General features: G+C 40.3%; 1 protein-coding gene across 1 annotated transcript in view; it reads left to right on the top strand.

Annotated features, from left to right (window-relative positions):
• Nucleotides 1–27,274, top strand: part of man1a2 (mannosidase, alpha, class 1A, member 2) — a 176,831-nt gene that overhangs the window by 106,248 nt on the left and 43,309 nt on the right. Inside the window, exon 6 of the mRNA XM_080902403.1 lies at nucleotides 10,175–10,255. Coding sequence (XP_080758529.1) covers nucleotides 10,175–10,255 — 81 coding nt within the window. The remainder of the gene's footprint in view (nucleotides 1–10,174; nucleotides 10,256–27,274) is intronic.

Below are 27,274 nucleotides of genomic sequence, written 5' to 3' on the forward strand. Positions count from 1 at the left end.
AGATTTGTGCCTTACGAAAAAGATGGAGAATTATTAAATGTAAAACAAATGCAATGACAGTGACATGGAGATAAGAGCGTGAGGAAACAAAATTGCGAATATGCTCGTGTGAAGTAATAAAAATCAGGCAGGAGAGGAGAGCCCTCTGGTTACTTAGGAGGGAGAGGAGAGTGGAGATTAGAGGGAGGAGAAGAAGAGAGAGGATGAGATTTGAAGCTACTGTTAACAAGTGAGAGGAGGAGGGAGGCGTGTCGCTGTGTTTTCATTAATAGCCTGGTTTGATGCTCTTATACCTGTGTGCATTAGGCAGGGGATTCAGGCATAAGCTTCCAGCTATACTATAACATTCAGGAAAGGTTTAGCTAGCTTAGGCTAAACCTTAGAAATATGGTCATGGCATTACTCTGGCTTTTGCATGGGCCTTTTACAAAACAGGTAATATCCCAGCTTGGAGTGAGCCATATTTTTCTTCCTGGCAGTGTAATTGGCAGCAAAAGTGTTATTAAACTTGGCCCTTGTGAATATCAAAGATTTGTTCAACCTAAAGAGAGCAGCTGTACCCAGCTTCCCCAGTCAGAGCACTGAGGCTGGAACCAGGCCATAGTCTGCATTTCCATTTGGGAGATTAAATACATCACTCTTAGTCGAGTTTAATCACTTTCCGGTGCATATAGGAGTGCAAGTTGCCCAATATTACATTGAGGTTAGCTGCTTCTGTGTGTGCACCATCATTGTACTATAGTACTACAAGTACTATAAGCTACTTGTAGACGTGTGCACATCCTTAAACCAGTATTTTATTGAGGCACCTTTTGGTTTAATCTCGGCATTCAGTCTTCTTGGATAGGTGTGTGTGTGTGTGTGTGTGTGTGTGTGTGTGTGTGTGTGTGTGTGTGTGTGTGTGTGTACACACAGTATTTATTGGCTTGGCAATATTTGGCCACTCTTCCTCGCAGAAGCACTCCAAATCTGTCAGCTAGAGAGGGCATCTTCTGTGCACAGTCCTGTGCAGGTCAGTCCACAGATTGTTCTGTTGGATTTAGGTCTGATCCAAATGACTGATTTGGATGTGTACTCTGTGTCATTGTCCTGTTGGATGGTATAAGTCCTCTTCATCTGCAGCATTCTGGCACTTTTGCTGTTTGATTGGTATTTGACTGGTATAATTTCATCCACTTAAGGAGGGGATTATATGGGACTAAAGCCCCAGTTCCAGCTGAAGAAGAGCATCCTGAAAGTGTAAGAACAAAAAGTGTTGTTTTTGGACAAAAGTACCTTTTGGAATTGTGGCCAAAAAATTCAGTCTCACACATTTTCCTTCATGCTTTTGGGAGAATTTATGCTTACGTTTGTTTGTTTTGGGGGTTTGGGTTTTTTTGTTTTGTTTTTTTGCAAATTGTACTTGGGTTTGGATTAGAGCTGGGCAATAGAACGATAGCGATATGTATTGTGAAATAACTTTTTCTCGATAGAAAAATTAAACTATTGTGATAGGCCTCATCGCTCTTGTCCTCTTAAAAAAAACAACAGCCAATCCAAATTAAGTAGTGCAGAGCCGAACCAATCACAGCCGCAGCGTCGCGTCACGTGACTTGTTACGTACAGCACAAGTGCCAAGCCGCACATGTGTATTTGTTTTGGGAAGCAGCCAGCCGCCGTGCCGCCCGGTAATGGAGGAAATGAGTGTGCCGACTAGAGAAAAATCAACTGAGAGCGTGACCGAAGGTTACCGAAGAGAAAACAGATGATGGTTCCAATGCCGGAGAGATTGTTGAGCGGAAGAGCCATAGAAGTTCCGTAATGTGACGGTATTTCAGCTATTTCAAGTCTGACAAAAAACAGAGTAGCGTGCACTGTAAATTGTGCCGAAAGCAAGTCTGGAAATACAATAAAGCGGTGCAGCTCAATCTCTGACTGGAAGCGCTAATTCGTCATTCGGCTTTTGTCAGACTAAAGTAACTGTTAAAACCGTTTGAAAAGCTCAGCTATACAACAAGGAGAGATTGAGAATTTCCTTTTAGTTCTCAGTTTATTTGATATTGACAAAAGTTAGTCAGTTTTGTCTGTTCTTCTGTAAAACAAACTAAGATTTATTTTTAGAATTAATATTTTGTTTCTAAGTGGAATTGACAATTTAGTAGTCTGTTTCGTTTGTTCTATTTTGAAACTTAAACGCTTTAGCGGCTGCCTTTTGTGTAGTTTGCAATATTTGCCTGTATTTATCTGAAAAAGTCTCATGTTCCTTAAGTACATCTACCCTGTTGAACTTATTATGGGAAATAAATATTTAAATAAAAACAAGCTGCTGATTATTTCACATTTTACTTGTGAGCAACGGCACATTTAAATCTTACAAATATAGTTATTTGGCTTATATCGTGATAGATATCGTTATCGCCTGAAATGAAAAAAACATATCGTGATATGAAAAAATCTTATATCGCCCAGCTCTAGTTTGGATGCTTTTCTTTGCCAGAAAGGCTTCCGTCTTGCAATCCTGCCCCATAGTCCAGACAAATGGAAAATACATATTGAGATTGTTGTTACATAGTACACAACTGGTGCTTTCCAGAAATTCCTGCAGCTCCTTTAGTGTTACTCTAGATCCTCTGATAGGCTCCCGAGCTAGTTTTCACCTTGTCTTTTCATCAGTTTTTGGGGGACATCCAGTTCTTTGCAGTGTCAGTTTTTGATGACTGTCTTCACTGTGTTCCTGGTATATTCAGTGCAGTGGAAACTTTGGTACCTTTCTTCTGACTGATACCTTTCAACAGTGAAATCTCTTTGATGCTTTGTAAGCGGTCTGTGAACCAAAGCTTTTGATGCAGCAGGCAACTAAGTAAATGTCAGGAAGGTCCTGCTAGGACCGCTGAACTGTATTTGGGGTTAATCAGTCTCTTTAATTGATAGCAGGTGTGTACACAAGAAGACAGAACGCTGTCTGCTGCTTCAACAGCGTATTCCTTTAAAGGTGTGCCGACTAACAGATTTGTTTGTTGAAATAATTGAATTGCTTTGAAATCATTGTCAGTGAGTTATTGTGGTCTCATTTTTTTTTTTTTAACCTCACTAAAACCTGGTATTTAAAGAGGTATGTGTACACTAGGGCTGCCACGATTTGTCGACTAGTCACGATTACGTCGACTATCAAAATCGTCGACGACTGATTTAATAGTCGACGCGTCGTTTGAAGCTTTGTAAGATCACAAAAGACGCAGGAATAAGTGGCAGGATTTAAGAGTGTAATAACGGACTGAAACAGAAGATGGCAGCATTGCATGTACAAGGATGCCAGCTACCGTTAAGCCCCGAAGAAGAAGAAGAAGCAGCTGTGTCCCAGAATTCATAGCGCGGCCCAGCGCAGTTTCCAACAATGGCGGCAGCTAGTTAGTTTTAATATTACTCTTATTATTCTTTCTGGGTCACAAAATAAACGTTTAGCATATTTTCAGGCGAGAATGTAGCTGTGGAAACTTCAAATATCTGCTCAGTTTATCAGGACACCACATATTTTCAAAAGTGCTCCGACGTTTTCGGAGACATCTGTTACCCACTAGGTCGTTAGCGAGCCGGGGGCTAGGTCACTAGCGCCGTGAGAACACCGGACTCCCCGCAAATCGTTTTCAAACCCACCGCCGTCTTTCGCTACTCAGGTTAAATATATATGAGTCACTTAGATCACTTAAAAATGTTATTGTTTGGCTTTTTTCAGTATTTTAGTTGTTCCTGAGTAAATCGGTTTGTCTGAGATTAAAGTTATAGTTTTTACACAGCTGAATAAACGTCAAGCAGACAACTGATTATCAGAAGTGTGAGATGCTCCAGAATATACTCCGGTGTCCTGTTATATTTTAGATAGCAAGGAGTTTATTAAACTTTACCGAAACAATCTGCAAATTTCATTAAAATTTAATAAACTATCATCTTGTCTTTATTTTTAGTTAGCACAGACCTTAAACACTTAAAGCTGTAAGCTAATGATAGTTATATAAGAGCAGATGCTGCTGGTGCAATAAGCTGTAGTTTTACGTCCAATGGATGATGATCTGATTAGTCGACTAATCGCAAAAATAATCGGTGACTAGTCGACTATCAAAATAATCGTTTGTGGCAGCCCTAGTGTACACCCTTTATAGCCACTGTACTAAGAATAGTTGCTATTCATCATTCCATAGCATTCATTAAAGTAGTTCCTGCAACTCCAAATTCATCCGAATATGTTGTCTTCCATTTTTTCTTAGTTTAGTTTGATATGCGGGGGAGAAGAATTCAGTGCATCATGCAACAATACACAGGAACATGTGCCTGTGGCATCAAAGCTAGTGGATGGTTCAGTTCTAACTGTAATCTTTAGTCTTTTAGAAATATGTAGAGTGTAATTTACCATTTTGTTTCTTGTTGAATGACCTGACATCTTTGTAGCATGTTGCCCCGTTCCTAGAACCCAGTTAGTTGAGTGAGCAATAAAGTCATTAGCCTAAACAATGAAAATAAGATCCAAGTTATCAAAAACTCCAGCTGAATTGTGCTGTAAGCTGTTTTGAAGTGGACTGCGAACCATACATGAGAAAATAACAAGTATTTTTGAAATATGTGATTGCAGAGTCGTGACATTATTTCCCTCGTCTTCATCTTGCATAAACATAGTAAATTGGTCTCTCTCTCTGTGTGTACACACAGTATTTATTGCTTAAAAGTAACTGTGCGGTTCTTGTGTGCCTTTAGCAAATTTATGCACATTTTTATTGCATATCGTTAGCTTCATAGCATAATTGCCTAAGTCATTTGACTAAGTCAATGACTTAGGCACTTATGCTATGAAGCTAACGATATGTTACACCTGCGCTCGTCTACCTCTCAATTCAGCCACCCACTTGCCACCAACACATCCTCCAGCTCCAGCTTTACCACTAATGAATGATTAAATAGCTGCCATGTCAGTTTGAGCCAAGCAGTGAGTCATTGTTGGACTCTCTAGTGTCCTGGTTAGACCCCCGCATTGCAGCTTGCCCTCAGATGATGGATGTGTCGGCATGCGAACTGCATCTATGCTAGGCCCAAACATCCAGCAAACTAATAGACTTTGTTAACTAATGCATTAATGACCCCAATCAAAATGAGGATTTGATCTGATCCCATGCAGCAAGGAGATTGAAATACTGATTAATTCTAGCTGTTGTTTGAGCCCAGTCTGATTTCCTGGATTCATTTGAGTTCTTTATTCAGATTTCTTTCCTAGCATATGATGTTTCTGGCAATAAGAAATGCAGACACATGATTCACAGTCTTTGACAAGGTAGAAAAGGCCATTCTGCTGTTAAAATTTTTATACCATTGCTGAGCTTTTGTGGTCCTGCTCACTTTAAGCTGTCATGTTTGGCATGATTAGACACATCTTCTCCCATCAGTTTCCTTCTTCTAGAAGCCTTTTTACTGAAGGTGAAAGCAGTGACTTACTGTGTTGGCTCCTCTCGTGTCATTTCCAATGACAGACGTTAATATTTTAACTGAATCGTCTGGATGACATGTTTTATCAAATTTGAAGGTCTGTCATCAGATTTGTTGGGATACTTCAGTGAAATCACACACTGTGAACCAAACAAACAAAAAGATGCATTCTCACCAGCTGTTGAGATCCCAGGTTTTAATATGAATATTCTTTTGTAAATTGATTTTTTATTTAAATTACATTGTAAAATGTTATTGTTGAGCTTTTAAAACATAATGTTTTCAAATATGTTGTTTCATGCAAGTATCTTACACCAGGGATGTTTTAACATCATATAAAGCTCTGGGAATAAACAGCAATTAGGGTTGGGAGAGATGTTAAAATCGACAGTCTACAAATATACATTCAAGGAGGTGTGAAACATTAACCTGTGTGTCTCTTACCTTTTATTGTTAACATAATGATTAAAATCCAGCTAACACAGAACCTTTCAGAATCAGCTTTATTGACAAGTATGTGTGAACTGGGCTCCGGCTATTTCTTTGCTTTCAGTGTACAGAACAGAGTAGACGGCAGACAATACTGAGAACATGACACCAACACGTGTAGCATGTTCATGTTGCGTTTACAGAGTTGATGGCACTGTTGATTATAAAGGGTTTAATAATTCCCATATTGACACATGTGGGCACACATGCCTATTCGCTTTAATGTACAGTTAGGTCAGTAAATATTTGGACACAGACAATATTTTTTCTAATTTTGATTCCATACATTACCACAATGAATTTTAAAGGAAATAACTTCAATGCGGTTGAAGTGCAGGCTTTGAGTAGGTTGAAAAAGATTGCATAAAAATGTGATGAACTAAAGCATTTTTACCACAATACCTTTAATTCAGGGGCTCAAATGTCATTGGAAAAATTCAGTAACTAAAAATAAAATCTTCATTTCTAATATTTGGTTGAAACCTTTTGCTGGCAATGGGTCTAGTCTTCAACAAGCGAAATGCATGCTATATTATGTATCTGTATTATGAAACACTGCCCAATAAATTTGACTGCATTTAGCTGGATTTGAGCTGACAGTACGTCTCTGACCACCTCAGATTTCATTCGACTCCTTCTGTCCTGTGTCACATCATCAAGTACTAGCGTCCCAGTGCCACTGGCAGCCATGCACGCCCAAGCCATCACACGGCTTCCACTGTGTTTTATAGTTGATTTGGTACGCTTTGGATCAGGAGCTGTTCTGCGCCTTTTCCATAGGTTGATCTTGGTTTTATCTTTCCAAAGAATGTTTTCTCCAGAGCTGTGCTGGCTTTTTGATTTTCTTTTCTTTTTTTCTTTGGACTTTCTATTCAAAAAAAAGAAAAAACAATCTAACCTTTCTATTCTTGAGGCTTATCAGTGGCTTGCACTCATTTAAAACAAACCTTCATTATCAATAACAGAAAATGGCACAAAAAATAAATGCTGACAGAGAGCTGACAGATCTGTTTGTACTGATACATGTTGGATATAAATAGAGGGGGGAGTGAGTGTTGTTAAGAGTGTTAAAATAGAAGATCATATAATGAAGTGAAATGATGTTCTGTTTAGTAGCTCCATGACAAAATACATGATTTCAGTCCAACCGTATATTCCTGTGCTGCTCTCAAGCCTCACTGCACAACCTGTGTAACTCCGGCTACGTCCACACGTACACGGGTATTTTTTGAAAGCGGAGATTTTCTGTTTTCGTTTGTAAAAAAAAAAAATCCCGTCCACACGTAAAAGCCAAAAACGAAGGAAAACGCTGCCGGGAACATGCCAAAGCAGCAGGTAGCGATATATTCCTGACCATGTAGAAATGTTGGCCAATCAGAAGTCTAGAAGCCTGGGTGGGAAAGAGTAAACAAAGATGGCGCATAGAAGCAGCACTGAGTCCTATGTGTGGAGGACTCAGTGCTGTGTGTGTATATGTAAGCATTTAAACACTGCAGAGAGGAAAAATGAACAGTAACGTTATTTTGTCTAAGTCCGCCATGGTAGAAATTCATTTCACCGAAACAATAACCTAGCGCACAGTGTGACGTCAAACTGTAGAAACAGTCATTGGTCCACACGTAAACGCAAAAACTGAGTTTTCGAAAATATCCACCCTGGCAGGAGTTTTTAAAAAATCTCCATTTTCAGTGACCGAAAACGCTGTTTACATGTGGACAAAAGGTGCAAACGCATAGAAAAATCTGCGTTTTCAAAAATACCCGGGTACGTGCGGACGTAGCCTCCCACTTCCCCCTCTGTGCTCACCTCAGGCTTTTTTGTTTTTGTTTTGTTTTTGTTTTGTTTTTTAAATCAGGGTTGTTTTGTCCCTGCTTTTCATTGGGCTTAGTGCTTCTAAACTGCAGCTGTAAATGGCTAACAAGTAAAGGCTGACTCATGCTGTAGACCATAGGTGTCAAACTCTGGCCCCCGGGCCAAATTTGGCCCGCAGCCTAATTACATGTGGCCCGCGAAGCCATACCAAATTATTATTAGAGCTGGCCTACTGGTATTATACAGCTAATATATATATTGCTTAGTATTAAGCTTTGCTTGTTCCATATTCAGTTTTTTAGCAAAACTTGTTTGAGTCCATAAGAAAAGATTCATTCTTATATCTGGAGGAAGATTTTTTTTCCAATAAATATTAATGTTAGCCCAGTTTTGAATTTTGGCCCACTGTGTATTTGAGTTTTACACAATCCTGCTTTAGACGGATGCCAGCCTTTGGCTGGATGAGAGCTTCCCAGTCGCCACCTTTCATCAGGTTTAACACAAACCTGTAGCTCGTCTTGCCTTTCAGTGGGTTTTGTTGAAGTGCTGATTGTGTGCCGGTAAAAATGAAAACCTTTTTAGTTGGGCTTAGTCTGAAAACTTTGGGTGCAGAGAGAAAATATGTGCAAGTTGAAAATAGGTTTATGCAGGCAGTATTCAACACTTTCCCCTTCCAGCACTAATCCACACATGGGATCTGAGGCAGGAAGCAACTCTGGTACTTTAAGACACATTCAAACAGCTTGCAAAATAAAAATTAACTCAACATCGAGTGTACGGCTGCTACATTCTCTCGCTCTCTCTCCTTTTTTTTTTTGCTTATACTCAAGTGAAAGCCTCAACAATGATAGGGCTTCACTATTTCAGGAGCAAATCAGACCTGTTATATCTGAGAGGTCAAAATCCACCCTGCTGCGAACAGCCCATAGATCAAGAGATACTATAGAGATTGTGGGGTTTACCTTCAAAAGATGCTCAGATTTTCAGACATGAACCACAGTATTGTACAGCTAGATGTAACACTGTATGCCTCTGTAGATAAGAAAAGCATTCTTTAGGGAAATGTGCCTGTGGGGGAAGGCATGCCAAGAAGGCTCACTGTTCCCTGTATAGCTCTATTGAAAAGACTTCCCAGCAGAAGCATTATCTGACAGGTTATGGCAGCTCTTTGCACTGAAGGAAATGCAAGAAGCCAAGAGAGGCTCTTGAATGAATTAAGTGGATTAGATGAAGCTAGACTGACATCAGGGCCAGGTTTGCGCTAATGTGAGTACCGGTGCTGACCAGTGTTCAGGCCTGAGCATCACAACCAGTCTTTGAATGTTCTTGTTCACATGTGCTCCTGACTCCAGGTTAGAGTTACCTCATCAGGTTACAGAAGAGAGTGCTGTAAACTGTGAGTACTGTAATCAGTAAGGCTCAATCATAAATATTTGATGTATTTATTTGAACCATGCTGTGGCTGATCTTAACATGTTATAGCCACACAATGTTCCTGCACTCCTCCGCTTCTTTCTCCTATTCATTTACTGTAAACAGAGGTCATTCAGCCTGCACTTTAAAAAATGTGTAGGTACGTTTTCATTTCTAATGTGAAAATATCAGCGCAAGGTCATGTTGTAAATTGCAAGAAGCTCTCAGCATTTGAATGTACGGGACCAAAAAGGCGTTCCAGGTGAATAACATTTCTGCATCACAGTCGCTGTGTCATCAACCATGTTGTCAGTCACAGTCTTCCAATTTCCCAAACACGAGGAATGCTGTGGTTTGAAGGAAGCTGCAAGGCCAGCAGTACAAGCATTGCACAGAGTGAAATCAGTCAAGTGTGTACATGAAAGTCTTAATTAGGTTCTCCTTTGGAGGCACATTAATTGGGATGAGCAGCCAACTAATTCGAATTGGCAAACAATAACCATGGTAACAACTTTAGACCCAAATAATGTGCGAAATCACCTTAACCACTTCGTGTACTCGTGGTGGCTTTAGTTCAGTGTTTAATCCTCAAGACGTCTTTTCTCTCCTGTCGCTCTCACACGTTCCACTTCATATCTGCTGGCAGGTTACTGCCTTGTTGCTCAGCGCTAATGATTCAAAGATTTTTGTTTCACTTGGACAGCTTTTACTGTCTGATCTGTCTGAAAGTACCTTTCCACTTTGCATCTTTTCCTGCGTGACATGCAAATCAGCAATAACATTAAGAAGCCATTGATCTTAGTGTTTTGTTATACAGCACCACTGGGCTTCACCAAAGCCAGAAATTAATACTGTTCACAGTTATGTATCCAGTGTCACCAGAGAATAGAGCCAATAGGGGAGTGCTGTTTTGCCTGTTCTGTTTAGATATTGGGTATTAGTGATTACTTTGTGCCATTTCCTATAGCAAGCTGCTTTATTTAATGATTTTTGTGCTGTCTTAATTTTCCAGAATGCTGAGGTGTCAGTGTTTGAGGTCAACATTCGGTTCATAGGAGGATTGCTGGCTGCCTACTACCTCTCTGGACAGGAAGTAAGTACTTATTTGCTTGTGTGTGTTGTATATGAGAGTGTAAGAATTTTTTAGTGTTATTTTTTTCTACATTGGACAGAAAATTGATGAAAAATAGATGTTAGTTCAAATCACCTGGGCTATAATCCTCAAAAATGATCTTCATGTCTCCTTGTTTCATCTCTCCTCTCCTCTCCTCTCCTATTAAATCCAACAGGCAAATTTTGCTTCTTGGTTTAAGGAGCTGGTGAACATTAAATCCAACCATCCATATTTCTTTTTCTGTTCTTTCCCACCTCTTCTCTGTCCATCCAATCCGCTCCAACTTTCATGCCCAGCCGAGCAGTGCTCCCTCTATAATAGGAGCAAATACATCAAACTCGCCCAGCACAACCTCCACGACTACTGTGCTCCCAAGAATTTATATGGGGGGGGGGTTACTGACCGCCAACAGATCTCGAAAGAAATCAGTGCTTTTCTTAGCCTTTTCACTTCACCACAAATACAGCTCTGACACAGTTGCTAACTTTCAATATTGTCTCCTGTAAATCCTGATTTCCCTTCCTTTAGTCTTTGTTTCTCAAACCACAGCTGTCAGAAATGCCTACAAGTACACCCTGAAGATACAGAAATCAAGCGGTGTTTTTTGCGAGTAGACAGCCAGTGAAGTTCTCAAAATAAACCACGATGGGCTGAGTAGGCATTTTGCTTTGATTATAGGGCCACACCTTTAGATGAAGGCTGCTGTGGTTCATCTAAAGGTGAAGGTTGTTTTTGTAAAGACAAATCTATTGTCTTGTCCTGTCACTAATATTGTTCTCTTCATACCTTTCATGTACATCAAGAAGTAGTCTGAAAAAAAAAAATTTCCGGTCTTTTAAGTGACATTTGTGAAAAATATGATCAGTTTAGTAGCAGACACCCCATTCACATTAACTTGATGCTAGTGGTCAAGACTTTTGTGGCATTTTCTTGCCCTTTATGCTTTGCTCATTCTGGGAAACCATCAGCTTATTCTGCTGTCCTAATGTCTAAAGAGCACATTTTTGCAGTGAAGCCATCTGGTCAGAGAATGTGTGTGGGGTGAGCCAGTCATTTAACTGCTAAGACGAAAGCTCAATCGGATGATAGCCAGTGGTTTTAAAATGCATTTAAATAACCGCAGTTATTCATTTGCTCTTGATAAAGGCTTTGTACCTGCTATAGATTGCATATAAATGATAGATCAGAGGCAGGGTTGCTAATTTGTCAGCTAGTTAAATGTGTTTTTAAACTGTATGGCTCTAATAAACATAATCATTAACTGTACCATGTAGCAGAGACATCAGAACTATTGTTTGTACCAGGCTGTTAGTGGACTTTTTAATGCTGCAAGGTTGGGCTTTTGTATTATGGGAGGCTGTGCACATGGACTCACTTTTAGAGCTGGACTCAAGTAGCGATTTAAAAAGTGATGGCAGTTCCACATTGGCCTCATTTCAGACATGGAGTCTTTGACTTGGTTGCTTGCATGTCGCCAAGCGTCCTTACATAAGTTCAATAGATGAAGATAATATCACAGAGGTAAGGCAGCAGGCCCACTTAAGTTTAAAGTGGGCTGTATGTCACATCCCTGCTATAAGGGGAAGCTGTGGCTGAATTAAAAAGAGGGTAAATATAGACGTGAGTGTCTCAAAGTTCAAGTTTTGTATTTCTTTTTTAGTGGAGAGAGTAGAAAGCATAAGCATAAACTAACCATTTATTTACAATTAGATTTTGGTTAACAGCTGAGGAGAAATCCAAAAAACTTATTTGAAAATTGGAATGAAAGACCGTTAAACACCCTAAAAGTAACACGTTTGTTTTGTTGGGTAATTAAAGCCATGAAGAGAACAGATTAGTCATTTGCAATGTTTCAGAAGCAGATTTTAAAAAAACCAAAAAAAACCAAAAAACAATCTTGTTCTGCCCACTCACTGAAAAATGCTCAACAAACTTTACTCAGTCACACTGAGTGTCCAGAGGTTGTGGGTTGGATTTATGGAACCGATAAACATTGTGATAATTTACTGCGAATAACAACAGAAGCCCAAGTGGCTCACAAGCAAAACTTAATGCCACTCTTGTTCCCCACACTGCACTTCACCTCCTATTCCCTTGCTCAATTTCACTTCCCCCACCCAAATCAAACTCAGTCATTCATCAGAGCCCACTGGAGTGATAATAGAAGCAGTGGGAGGTGGAAAAAGAGGGAGATCGAGCATGGGAGGGCTTAGAGGAGAGACAGTGATGGAGGGAACAGAGGAGAGGGTGGAGAAACCTGTGCGATGGGACAGTGAAGATGAGTGGAGGGTGTTTGGAGGTGATTGTTACAGATAAAGAGATGTGAGTGGGGAGTGAGGATGATGAATGACTCTGGAGGGGAAAAAGCAAGTCAGATTCATTCTTCACTCTCACTGAACATGTCCTTGAGCAAGGCATTTAACCCTCCTACTGTTCAGGCAGCAGTAGAATAAATACAGATTGTTATAAAAAAAAAAAAAAAAGTGGTAACAGATGATTGAAAAAAACAACAGCTTAGGATTGGTGATGAACTGGGCGTTAAAGGTCTGTCCCATGTTGGATGTTAGTGAATCCTTGTAGCTGTATGTGTGTGGGACAGTCACAGATAGTGATGGATTGATTTAGAGTTAACGCAAGAAAACACATGGCCCCAAACAAATGCACAGAAACACTAATGCTCTGGTTTTGTATACATTTTGCTCGTGTTCTAATCTGAGCCCACATGTATAGATAAATAAGCATTAATTAAAGCCCAGAAGTACTCATCTTCTAGAGGTGGGAATCACCATACATCCCACGATACGATATTATCACAATACTTAACGCATGATACGATATTATTGCAATTTTTAAAAATATTTTGCGATATTCAGATTCTGTACATAAAGGTAAACTTTATCAATATTCATTTTATCTAATATCAAAGTCTCACACTCAGTCTTTCTCTCATTTCAGTCAGTTTTATTGTTGACAAACTGAACAGTTTGTATTACAGTCTAGTCCAACTTAACTGAATGCAACCATCTGGTACGATTATAGCTATTCTGAACTATGCAATTTATGAAAACTATGCAGCCCATTCAGCAACTGAAGAATTTGAAAGTAAATGAAAACAAAATATAATTTTACATTAAATAAAAAAGTTTTAAACTTAACTAAAATAAAACGTGTCTTAAATTAAAACAGGTAAACTGTCATGTTTATTGCTGCCCAAAAAAAAGTTAAACACATTTGGACAGTGAAGGAATGTCAGGATTCTTGCTCAGAAAAAGGATCAACAGGCTCTGAAGTCAGAGCATGTTCCATTCCACGAAAAATTGTTTGTAACAAAATATCGATTTCTGCTGTCCCTGTATCGATACATTATTAGCAAACAAAATATCACGATACTACATAGTATCGATTTTTTCCCCCACCCCTATCATCTTCCAAATCAGCGTTTACAGAGCTCACTGCCTCTATAATGGCTCTTTAACTATACAAAACTGAGCTATTTTCACTTTAAATAAAAACTTTTTTGTTTTAATTTCAACTTCCGTGAATACGCAAACATGGACACTAGTACCTCAGTTATTATTTTTCCCCTTTTTGATTATATTAAGAATTTTTTTCACATACTGTATATTCCTGCACAGAATACAGCTTCACAACATATATATATTTACTGTTATAGAGAGTTAATTCTATTTTTTTTATTTGTCTGTACACACTTTCATCTCGCTCTTTGCAAATTTCAGACTTTAATATTACCACAGCTTCTAACGCAGAATTTGAATACTCAAACTCTGTTTTCATATACGATACAATTCTTACTGGACGTTAAACCAGTGCTTGTTGTTCAGTTCCTCATACTGTTTATAAATGATGGCTATAGCCACTGGGACATCATCTGGTTTGCGTCTTGTTTTTGAAGCTTTGAGCGTCTGCTGTTGCCATCTTAGCTTTTTGGAAACCTTGGTTTGGGGTGGCAGTGAGGATTATTATCACTTTGGACACCAGTGGGGACTGTAATTTACAAAAAAACCCATTGAGTATGGCTGTAATAGCGATTAAGATCATGAGCGCTTTGGCTTTTTTCAGGACATAGATCAGGGCATCTAAGGAGTCATTTTTTCCTGTTGACTTCTATACATTCAGACATTTGAAACCACAGCAGTCCCCCCGGCCATTAAAAAACAGATTTAAAGCATGCTCACTTTGGCTTTATTTTCAGACCAGTAAGTTATGAAGACTCGCAGCTTCAGGTTGAGTCTGCCTTGCATCACAGAACGGCAAGACTGGGCCATACAGGAAATGAGAGGGTAATGATATTAGAAACGCATGCTGCTGCTTGGGACAGCTGGCAAGAATGTAAGACATTGCTGAGCTGAATTTGGCTTTGTCGCGTTGCAGAAGCTTCCTGTCACGTTGAGAGCTTTGAAGTTTCCTCAGAAGCCACCATGCTTGCTCTTTTTTCTTTGGGTAACCTCAATGTGCAAATTTCTGATCTCTAAATTTCCAAGAAGCTCAAGTAGGGAAAGCCAAAACAATACAAGCAATTTACAAAACAAACCCACCGATGTAATCTGTGTGGAAGAGGACCAAGGGCAGCCTCGTCAGATAAGGCTTCCTAGTTATTATTGGTTGTATTTGTCAGTCTCCAACAGTGCAGTCCCAAAAGATATAAACACAGACAAGGTAACGAGAAAGACAAAACGAGAATCTGAGAAAACACTCAGGAAGATTGAATAAAGGACAGAAAGCAAAACCAAAGTGATAAAAGCCAGCCAGGGAGAAACAGATAAAGACAGAAATGAAGGTGCAGCAGACAAATGTAGAAGAACAAAGAGCAGGAGGGTTGGAGATCAACATTCAGAAGGTGTTTGCCTGAGAGAGTGGAAACAGTGCAGCAGTGATGGATTGTGTTTACTCCTCGTCTGTCCCCAGCTTTATTCTTTTAGACTCTCCTTTCTACTCCTTTTCTCTTATGTCCTCCAAACTTCTCCTCTCCTGTCTTTAGTCACTCTTTTTGTCCTACTCTACTCAACGCCTGTCTGCACTAGTCTCCACAATCTTTCGCTTCTCTCTTGTTTGTCTGTTCTTCTAAAGGAATTTGATATAAATTATATTTTGTGTACACTTTCATTTAGAATTGGCTGCAATTAGAGCCATTTTCCATTAGTACCTGCTCAGGTTGGCTCGGTGCGGCCCGACACTCATTTTAGAGTTTTCTATTAGGTCATAGTACCTGGCACAAGGTACTTTTTTTTTTAGTGCCTACTCAACAGGATTTCCAAGCAATCCAAATGTCCCCGAGTCTGACTAAAAGCCACAAACCGAGCAGCAGGTATAAAATGGCCTCAACTGCCACTGTAGCTGCCGTCATAGGCAACTCTCGCATTTAAGTTCATTTTATTAGATATGTAAGGTTGAAACAATTAGTAGTTGAAATATTAAGAAATAAATCAATAGTAATTCATGTTTTGTTCATTGGATTTATATGTTTAAATGTGTTATTTTTGCTAATTGTGCAATTAGATAGGAACCTTTTCTATAGTTCAGTCTGTTGTTGCTAAGAGGGTTTTTTTTGGCTGGCACACTCAGCAAGCTAATTGAGAGACGAGCCACGAGGTTTGCAGGTCCACAGTAAGATAAATAAAAGAGTGCCTTTTTTGGACCTCCCCACGATGTAAGGATTAAAGTTTTATTCCCTTGGAGTGAGGCCAATGAGGTAAATGTTTTCTTTTGTTTATTTTCGTTGTATGTAAATACGCTAGTGTTGCGTGATATTCTCGTGCAATTACCGCAGTGTGAGGTGTAATGTGTATTTTATTGATTGTTTTGTTGGAATGTTTCGCCATATATAATGCTTAAGGGCTTTATTAAGAATATTCATTTAAGTTTGTATTTCTTTTTAGTTCTGACGGCATTGTATCGGCTGTGGTTGGACATCATTACATGTTAAGGCATGTCGAAGAATCCTCCTGTCCGAAATAAATGTCAGTTAAAACATAAAGAACAAGTTGAGCTTTATTACGACTCGAGGGGAGTAACAGCCACCTTTGTTTTAGTGTTCATGTCGCGTACAAATGATGTCAGTTTGGCTACATTGATATAGTGAGTTAAACACATTCATCGGTACTCAATTGTAATGGAAAACGAGCCGTACTGCCTCACGTTGTGTCGAGCAGGTCCGAGTAGGTACTAATAGAAAAAGGGCTTTAGTGAGGCAACCAAGCATCCCTTGGTGACCATGGTATCTAAGGATGTTGCTGAGACTGGACACTGCCCCATCCTTATGTATCCAGCAATACCCCAGCCCAGTGTAAAAACAATTGAATCAGCGGTTTTCACATAGACTCCTTTTATAATTGGATATAAATTTGAAACATTTTCAGCTCAAGAAAGAGGAGAAAAATAAATTTTAGTATTTATGGTGGTTTTTACCCTTCAGCTATAAAAGGCTCGTGGCTATAGTCATCACCCCACCAGGCAGGCAGTTTGGACACCCAAGTTTGTGAATGCAATAACTCGAGAAAGTAGGATTAAAATTGCTACCATAGGTGTTACCACTAAGATAACTTGGACAAATTTGAATCACAGTGAACTTTAAGTCGACCTCAAGGTCAAGGTGTCTCTACTAAGAGGCTGAAGGGCGGCACTGGCGGCCGCCAGTATTTTTCAATACTAAGGTTGAAGGAATTGTTTGGGGGGAATAGATCAATTACTAAAATAATCTATGGCTGCAGCCCTGCTGACAGTTGGAGGACGGCTTCTTCCTCTGCTGTGTGAAGTTGCTAATAAATCTGCAAAGTCATCAGTTACTTTCACTGGCAAGTAGTATGAAAATAAAATGCTCCAACACAAGAACAAAGATATGGCTGTATGGCTGAGTTATTTTTATGTATGATATATTTATTTTTTTAGGTTTTTCTCAAACTTGCCTATTGCACTGGCAGTTTTACTGTACAGAAGAAAACAAACCACTGAAACATAGTATCTATACTCACACTAAAATGACAATTGCCTGGTATTATACCTGCCAAAAAACACCGTGTCTGGTTGTTACAGTGGATATGTAAGGCTTTAGAGACTGTGTATGGCGTAACAGAGTGCTGGCCTCTGCTGTCAGTTAAATAAACTGTGTAGTGTATGTGTTATAGTGGTGTTGAAGCAGGTCAGTGGTTTTCTCTGCATTTATGCAAAGTTGTTTCCCATTGCTCCTGTAGTGAGTGTTGCAACAATTTTTTGCACCTGATTTAGCGAGGGGAACTTAACAGGCCAGTTCACCTTAAAATCAAATGTTTGTTTTCCCCTTTGGCCTGTAATGATGTTTATTCCTCTGGATTTTCTTTGTGAGGGTGTAAATATACAGCCTGCAGGCCCAGTCCAACAAACAGTCCAGTGTGACCCACTGGATGGTGAAGTCATTCATAGTTTAGTAACATGCACTCCTCGTCCTGTCTCTAAGTGTAGTTCAGGGAAGGTTAAAATTATTAAATATGATCATCTGATCATTTTTACAAACACCCAAAGTAAAGATAAAAATCGTTATTAAAACGGAGTATTCCCTGACTATAGTTGCAAGTTGCTCGTGGTTGCTAACAGACGCTAGGTGAAATTGATCGCTAAGCCCCAGTCATGTAGGTCTAGAGACCAGTCAGTGACCTCACTGGTCAGGCATTGTTAGGGAGTAAGTGGTTGCTGGGTGAAATGGGTCACAAAGATGTATCCAGTGGTGCACTGAGAGAAATCCTTGCAATTACATGCTCTCAAGTAGATTTCTGTGGTTGCCAGTCATTGTTTGAAAACACTTGCAGAGTACTCGCTAAGTGGTGGATGATATAGCCTCAAAACTACATTACGCTGTTTCAAGTGAGTAATTTCTGCTGACTTAGAAAAACTGTTGCCCAGTGCATTCACATGTTTATTTTCTGGGGTTGCACATCACCAGCTGCTAGCATCTCCTTCATAGGCTGGTGTGTTTTGTTTTTTGCTTAAATGGTGAAACAAGTTTGTCGTTTCCACTTTATGCAGGAAGCGTTTTCCTGCATCAAAAACCTTTAAAAGTAGAAGTAGTCTGCAGAGTAGTAGCAGCAGTAGTAGTAGTCTGTCTGTAGACTGTAGTCTGCAGTAACGCACAATTTTCCCTTTGAAGGTGACCATTGTCTATTTCCTGTCGTAACCGGTTGCCAACTGTTCTCTATGCGATTGAGGCCTTAGCTAGCATCTTTTAGTTGGTGGGTGTAACTTAAGTGTGGTAGTAGAAAAAATAGATTTTAGAAAACTATTCATTTATGTGACTAAATCGCTCATGATGTCTGAAGACAGATATTTTTAGCTAAATGCCAAGCGTCTTTCAATTCTGTTATAGTTAAGAGAAGGCAGACATTTTTACAGCTGGTATCTCCTAGACGGGGCAATTTTTCCCAACTGCTCCCTTATTCGTCAGGGTTTGCCACAGTGTGTAGCTTCATATATATTTGATTTGGCAGATTTTTAGGTTGGATGCCCTTCCTGATGAATGCCCAAAGGGATTTATGCCTCCTCCCGGGATCGAACCAGAGATCCTTTGCTTGTTAGGCAAGATTAGATCAAAGATTTTATCGATGAAAGTGATATCTGCCATGGAGACTCCAATGCTCTTTACAACTGTACAAGTTCTGTCATGTCTTTGAGTTTCTTTAGAACTTTGAGAATATAGCCCTCATGAAATAGTGGAGTTGTAGTTCTAGATTGCTTCTTTATGTTGCTAATCATTTAACAGGTTGAAGCACCAAAGCAGGGAAAGGACTTAGAAGTTAACTGCCTTTACCTGTGCCTTCAATAGGATATATCTTTGTTGTTGTAAAACAAAATTAAATGCAGTACTTTACTGTGTTTAAAAGGATGCAAATAATTTGCCCATGTGTGCTTCTTTATAAACCCATTAAGCTTTCTAAATCTGTCCTCTTAAAGAAAACTATTTCCCTCTTACTTACTCTCTCTTGTCCCTTTGAAGCTAGGTAGCAAGAGTTTCAGTTAAACAAGCATACGTTACAAAAACCAACATGAAGTCATATGGAAGAAAAATGGGAATTAACAGGAAAGAGGTAAAGATTAGATGTTATTGAAAAGTGGAGGCGATATAGGTATAAAGGAATGTAGTGGGAGAGGGTGGAGGGAAAAGTCCAATGACGGGAATGATTTGAGCAAGGAACACCAGATTGCACAGAGAAGGGAGAAGGTCAGGGGGAGCAAGCAAAACACTGTAATGTAGGATAATGAGATGAGAGCATCCAAAAGAAAAGTTGAAGTCTCTGCAGGCATAAACGGCCATAGCCACCCTGTGGACAAGCGAATGGGTGGAGGGAGGGGAAAGAGATGGAGAATGACAGCAGTGGAACATGAAATGAAGCTGAGGGTGGTGGAGACAGAAGAGGGGCTGAGATAATGATGGTAAGGGCAGAAAAAGCAGGGAAGAGAAGAAGAAAATTGAAGAAGGGAAGAAGCTTAGGAAAGGAGAAATGGTTGGTTTTTGGGCAAATGATAAATCTAACACACAAGCAAAAAAGAAGGAAGAAGGCAGATGAGATCGAATGGAGAGAGATCACAAATGAAGAAGAAATGCTAGAATGGAGGCAGAAAGAAGATGGCAAGAAAAAAACAGGCAAAAGAAGTGTGGAGGGGACAGAAACTTAAATATGGATGGGAGACAAGTAAATGTGCCTACATACATGCTGTTTATTTTGTATCTGCAACCAAGACACATTAGTTTAAACCTAATAAGACGTCATCCCTGAAAGATTCCTCCTTCATCCAGTTTTTTCACATTTCTCCATCATTGCCCCAGTCTTCACCTCTTTCCTGCTCACTCTCTGTTTGCACACTGATGTAGAGCTAAGCTGCTTCTTGTCCAGGCTCTGCAGACTCCAGTATTCATAGGCTGCCTATTTGACCTCATTTAACCCATCAAACAAATTGGGGGCATCTCTCTCTCCGTGAATGGCTGCTGTTGCTGTGCTGCCCAGCAGGAGGGGGGTTGGTTACACAGGGGGTCAACTGGAGAGGGAGGTTTTGTTTGACTGTAGGAACGAGCTGCCCTGATCTTAGTACTTGGCACTAAGATGCACAAATGGAGCAAACTTGAAATCAGGTGAGTCTAAGATTAAAAAAAAAAAAAAACCACTCATTAACAACAACCTCCTTTCATTAATGTTGAATATTAGGCGTTGCAGATGATGTGGTAAAAATAGAAAAAGAGCTTATTAGGACAGCCACATTTAATATAATGAGGTTGTTGTGGTTTTGTCAATAACACATTAGTTTTGCTTGGCGTTAAGAGACAAGGTATGGTACAACACCATGCTAACCTTGTACAACACAGTAGGTCAATCAAAATCTAAATTTCAGATTTAGTTAAAAACAACTACACAATTACAAGTTCAGTGTGTTTTTGCACTTGCTGTTAGGAGGAGTCACTTTTGCATCTGGTTGCTGGTTTTTAAATTGAGAGGAACATTGCTTTTAAATGTGATTTGAGTGCACTGTTCAAACGGTGACATACTGAAAGAACAGTTTTGAGACTAATGGAGACGCACAGACTTACACAGAAGAATTGACCAGTACGTGTATGTATGTGTGCTGTAACCGTGAGATTTGGAAGTTTCATCTCCGTGTCAAACTGGGATAAATATGTTTACCAAACTAACTTGTACACTTATAACATGGTTTTAGCCTCGATGAGGTCACTCAGTCCCATTAGGTGTCAGGTAGGCAGGCCCAGAGCCTGGTTAGCGACCATTTGGATGGAAATGCATAGTCACAGTCAATGTTGTGAAATTGATCACAAATAGGTGTACAGCGCTGCACTGAAAACTTGCTTGTGGTTACTTTAGGTTGGTAGGTTGCCGTGCTTGGCCGTAGTTTTATAGAAGACACCAACTTGACTGCAAACTGCTCATCAAGTGGTCATGAGACTGTGAAGTGCAATGCAAATCAGAAACAGAGAATTTTCACCTGAACGTAAAAGCTTCCCTTTTGAAATGTGTTGGTTGCAGCTGCAAGGACATGTTCCACTTGACCAAATTTCATTACAGCTCAGAGAGTACAGTAGTGAGTGTTTGCAAACAAATCACCATTTTACATGCAAACCACTGCAATTTGTTTGTGTCCAAAGCAATTACAATCAGTTTTTTAGTGCAGCACACTCTTTACAGGTGATTTCACCCAGCGTCAGCATCTTTTTACAACCTGAAGAGTCGCCCTCTGCTGGTCATTACAAGCAAAGCCAACTTTCAGGCACTTCTCACCAGCTTTATTTTTCAAACCAAGTAGCTGTAGCCATCTTTCATTTACAGACTTTGATCTATGACTATGTCATAATGCCATACAGTTTTCATTATTATTGGACAGCACATGTATGGACATTATTGGGGCTCATAATGCACTCTGCACAAAATCACATGGAATACACATTTATATGATAAGAAATAGTAAAACACTGAAAAAAGGTTGATTTAAAAAATGATTACAATATGTATATTTTGCAGATATACTGGATTCAAGTTAAGTAGCATCAATATTGACGTTCGGTACCATAAGATAGCAGTGCATATCGAGGCCACCCCAGCTGTTTCTAGCAGCAGTTGTCTAGCTTCCCCCAAGAATCCTTTTCTCCGTTGCAGATATTGCTGTGATGACATGCTCAGTAACTGGCTGCTGTTGTGCCAGCAGGCACGCACACTTTCAGGGGAGGGGAAGGGAAACCAAGATGGTGTAACAAACAGGAGAGAAATTTAAATTTGAATACAGCTTCACACATTTCTCTCTGCAAACAAAACTTGCAAATCAGTGAGGGGGAAAAGCGCAACCTCAAACAGAGGAGGGAGCTAGAAGGAGAACAAGGTTGGCCCAAATGAGATTAAACCAGAGAGCTGTGGAGACATGAGAGAAATGGGTGCAAAGAGGGGTGGAGGACAGAAAAAGAGTGAGAGATTTTGGTAGCAGAGATGACAAGCAGAAAGATGTGGGGAAATGGACCATGCTGTGAAGACAGGAAAAGAAAGAGGATAGAGGCTAAAAGAATTAAGTTAATGAGGGAAAGAAGAGAAGGATGTAGAATGGGGAAATGGGGGGGAAAGATATGTCTGTATGAATTAATAGTGAAGACTTGCAGGTGTACAGTTCATATGAAAGTTGTGCTTCAGTTTCACGAGAAGCTTATCTGAAATTTTGCTTTATTTAAACATCACATAACCATAACATCCAGTTACAGCTATTTGTGGCTGTCTGACATTTTGATTTCCATTCAGTCGTTTCCTGTATAGGAAAAACAAGTCAGCTTTGTTCTATTTTTAGCTGTCCTCCAGGAAAATATGGCAACATTTGACAAAGAATTGCCTTTTGAGCTAAATACTAAATACAGTGGAGACTATTTAAATGCGTCAGGTGGGACGACACACCAGAACAAGACCCGATGAAGGCAGAGTAACTCATCAGTTATAGCTTCTTTTTAAAGGCATTAGTGCAGCATTTCAGTTAATGCTCAATGGATAATGTGTCACATTTGACGGCAGTCTGTTTGATTCACTCCGATGGCAACAAATGAAGTTGTCACGGAGCCAGTTTGATGATGGCCTTTGAGTTTTTCTCTGCAGCAGCTCATCTTTGTGCCTTCTGCCTTTGATCCTGGCCCATTGGGTGCAAAACAATATAAGCAAATGGATCAAGTGATGGCAAAGTGGCAAGACAAAGTATGGAAATGACACTGTAACCATTCACACACACACGGGGGGGGGGGGGGGGGGGGGGGGGGGGGTGACTTAATCCTGTCTCTCCTGCTGGCCCCCAGGGCCCTTCTTACCAAGCAGGTACATTCAGCACATTTCACAGTCTACCCCTTAATCCCTTTAGGAGGCTCCATTACATGTCAACTGTGGCCCACTGCTTACACCAGAGACTGTGTGCATCTTCTTGCATATAGCGAGTGTGTGTCTGTATGTATCGCAGTATGAGAAATGTTGATCTTATCTCATTTAGGCAAGCGCTTAATTGTACAGCAGCTCTTTTCAGAGAGTGACCTCTGGGGAATGAGTTGGTGCTTAATATAATTAATCATACCTGTACCTGCTGAATGATACAAATTAGAGTTTTATTTTACTTTGTTATAATAGCATTAGTATTGTAAGTGATGCGTAGTTATTCTTTTACCGAAGGACCTAAATGAAGAGTTAATCTTCACAGGGCAGTTTGATCATTTATTTTTTGCAGTGGAATTTCCCATATATCACATTTAAGTGGGCAAGTATCACTGGTTCATATTTATGGGGAACATATAGGAAAGAGGAATGCAGAGAGACCCTGCTGTGATGTAGGGCAGTTACTTCAGAGGCAATGCTCATGTACCAGCTGCTACAACATTGCATGGAGTGGAACATTTAGCTTTTTTCACTTAGCCTTATTGATATCGCCAGGAGGAGGACTGGGTCAAAGCCTGTCCTCCTGTGCTTTTCAGGCAGTGCAGGGGTGATTTTCATCAGCAGGAGAATTGTTTGTGTAAGACTAGCTTCCCTGCCATCAGGAGCTTTCATTGCACTCATAGTAATGTGACAGATTGTCTCCTTCAAAATGCTTGGACACAAAGTGAAGGTCCTTTTTCATCAGATTAAAGACTTTTATGTTGAGAGCAAAGATTGTTCCACCAGCACAGATGTCTAACTTAGCGTTTTCCTTTGCAGTGGATAGAAAGTCTAGCAGGAATACTGCACAAATATTAGCATCGTTTTATTATTCTCAATGGATGGGCTACTGTCATCAATCTGAACTGCTTAACCACTTTATGGTCTGTGAATATAGCCTATGCCAGTGGTTATAGGGCGAGGGGCAGGGTTAGAGGTGGAGAGGTCGCCACATCCAATCCCACATCCACACTTATGGCCAGCTCAGAGTCACCAATTAACCTAACAAGCATGTCTCCAGGCTGTGTGGGGTAACCAGCTCCTATGGGGAGTACATGTAAATTCTGCACAGAAAGGCCTCGGCCAAGTGGGAGGTTCCAGTTTTTTCTAATGGCTTAACTGTTGGTTCTAGATGTTATTCTGCCACCTGTTGGTGACAGCTGCATTTTTTAAATTGAAAATATAAAAGTTAAAGCTATACGTTGTGTATTTGTTCATGGTTTTTGTGTATATGTTTTATATTTTTTCCTTTTTGTACTTGTGCACACTGTGCTTCTGTATCATACTCTGACATCTCCTATCAGAGTGCTTTGCAGTGATGCTAGTCTCTTCCAGCTGCCTGCAGCTTACAACTGATATCCCCATGTGCAATAACTGGATCACTGACCGAGTTCAAGACGTGTTTGAGTGGTGGAAGCAGCTTTCCAAGTCCCTAGGATGTAACATAGATGCCCCATTTGGCAGGTAGTTTCATTCAAATGGGCATACAGGACCATTGTACACATGCTTAGCACAGCTGGTCCCAGTAAGAATGAAACCTCTCGTACCAGCAGCATTAATGTCTATCACGAGGACCACAAAACCAGCTGGTGTCCCCCTATAAACCTCCAGCCTTTCCTGCCATACCGTGAACCTGCTCTCTGTGAATTTGACCCACTGAAACAAACATGCGCACATCCTCAGGGCACTACTAACCCAGCAAGTATTTTTAAGGATCCCCAGGATTTATTACCTAACTATGTAATGGCATCACTGTCTCCACATTGTCCCATATCTTTGCTGTACAACAATGCCTTGTTACTTGGCAACTAACATACAGCAAAGGCTCATAGTGATATATCAGTGATAAGTTCAAATTAGCATAGTGCCATTCCAGCTTTTTATTCAGGTACAAAATATATGTGCCAGACCTAAATTCACTGCCTGACCTTGGCGCTTTTTTCCCCTATAGATTGTGTGTTTCACATCTGCGTGTGTGCGTGTGTGTTCATTGGGTGAGTACATCCTTCAGTGGTCGATTTTCGAGGCGTTCTGTAATGCATTTTAAAAGGCCGGACCCTAAAGCTGTCAGCCCTGGAGGGAGAATGACAGAAACAAGTTGGGAAACACCAGAGAACACACTGTCTGGGTTCATCCTCCCCAAGGATTTTACCTCACAGCTCTCAATATCCTAATCTTGTCTCCTTGCTACAGTAAATATGATGTCAACAGAATAGATACTGTACAGTAATGCCACTGTTTTGCACATGTCTCAACTCTGTATATTTTTATATATTTTATTTATTGTTTACTCTATTTAATTTGTAAAATATGTGTACACACACACACACACACACACACACACACACACACGTAGAAAAATATTTAGTATACACATCCAGAAATGCATATACTATTATATATTGTACATATATTTATTAGTTTCAGATGTAGCCATTCTTGTATTTTGCTTGTTTACATTATTGTATTTTGCACAACTCTGTTGCTTGTGAAGCTCGCACACAAGAATTTCACTCACATGTGCTGTACCAATGTACCTGCACATGTGATGTGACAATAAAAGTGATATGATTTGATTTGATTAGATACACATAGGCCTTCTGGGTACTCCGCTGCAGTGAGGACGCAGGGTTCTCTTTTTGGTTTGTTGATGATGTAACAGTGGTACATTTCACAATTAAGTAATCATTTGGAGAATAGGACAGAATGTCAAAGTTGAGGTTGAATAACTTTCAGTAGACATGAAGAATACGAAATGAGGACGCGCTCTTGGAGCTACTTAATGCCAAATCTCTCAGCAACCTGTTCGAGGGCAGTTAAATGTTGAGGCTTTTTGTTCTGTTGCTCTGTTGAAGAGGACCTGTTATTATGCTCTCTATTTTCTGTACTGCGCAAAGGTCTTGAGTCACATCTCATTGTTTTGTTTTGTTTTGTTTTGTATTTTGCTAGGAAAATGGCAACTATGTGTGAATAAATGAGACATGCAAGCAAAACTGGAAATGCAGTATATAAGGCAGAAGCAAGCAAGCATTCTGTTCATCTGGACGTAGCATTTTGTGGGAGAAACGTTTCACGGATCACATTAACTCAGTGGACTGACACATCAAATTCACCAGGGAGGATACGAAAAGTCTCAGGTTAGCCTTCTTAGACTGTGAGATTTCCATAAGTAATGGGGGACATCTAAAAGCTGACATGTACCGTAAACCTACACATATCTAAGGTTTGACTCTCATCATCCACTGGAGCACAAACTGGGTGTCATCAGGACGCTACAACACAGAGCAAACACCATCCCCACAGACACAGCAGCCAGGGAAGCAGAAGAACAGCACATCAAGAGGGCCCTGAGTAAATGTGGTTATCCCAGCTGGACTTTTGTCAAAGCTGGAAAGGCACCTAGAAAAAGCTCCAGCCGATCCAGGAGAGAAGGACAACCGCTGCCCAAGCGAAAACCTGTAGTGATCCCATATGTGTCAGGAGTATCGGAGCAGTTGAGATACATTTTTTGTAAACACCAGGTCTCTGTGGCTTTCAAACCCCAAAACACGCTGCACCAAAAATTGGTCCACCCCAAGGATCGAGTCCCCCGACACAAACAAAGTAACATAGTGTACGTTGTTAAGTGCCAGGAGGATTGCCAGGATTTATACATCGGGGAAACCAAACAACCTCTGGCGAAGCGGATGGCACAACACAGAAGAGCTCGTCAGGCCAGGACGCCGCAGTCTATTTACACCTACAGGCCAGTGGACACTCTTTCAAGGATGAGGACACAGTGACAGGGAGGAACGCTGGTTTGAGCGTGGAGTCAAGGAGGCAATATACGTGAAAAGGGAAAGACCATCTCTGAATCGAGGAGGGGGCCTAAGGGTACATCTGTGACCATCTTACAATGCTGTGATTGTAGCCATTCCCCAACTCTCTGTGAATGGTACTCATGGCCATTGATCAGTGGGTTTTGGTCAGTGGGCTTTGATCAGTGGTTGTTGATCAATGGTCATGAGAAGTTGCATAATTAAGATTAAGGAACTGACCTCCCAGCTAGGGCTGGGCCATATTATACCGTTCACGGTAATAC

Source organism: Rhamphochromis sp. 'chilingali' (assembly GCF_963969265.1).
Source record: "Rhamphochromis sp. 'chilingali' genome assembly, chromosome: 14".
Lineage (NCBI taxonomy): Eukaryota > Metazoa > Chordata > Actinopteri > Cichliformes > Cichlidae > Rhamphochromis > Rhamphochromis sp. 'chilingali'.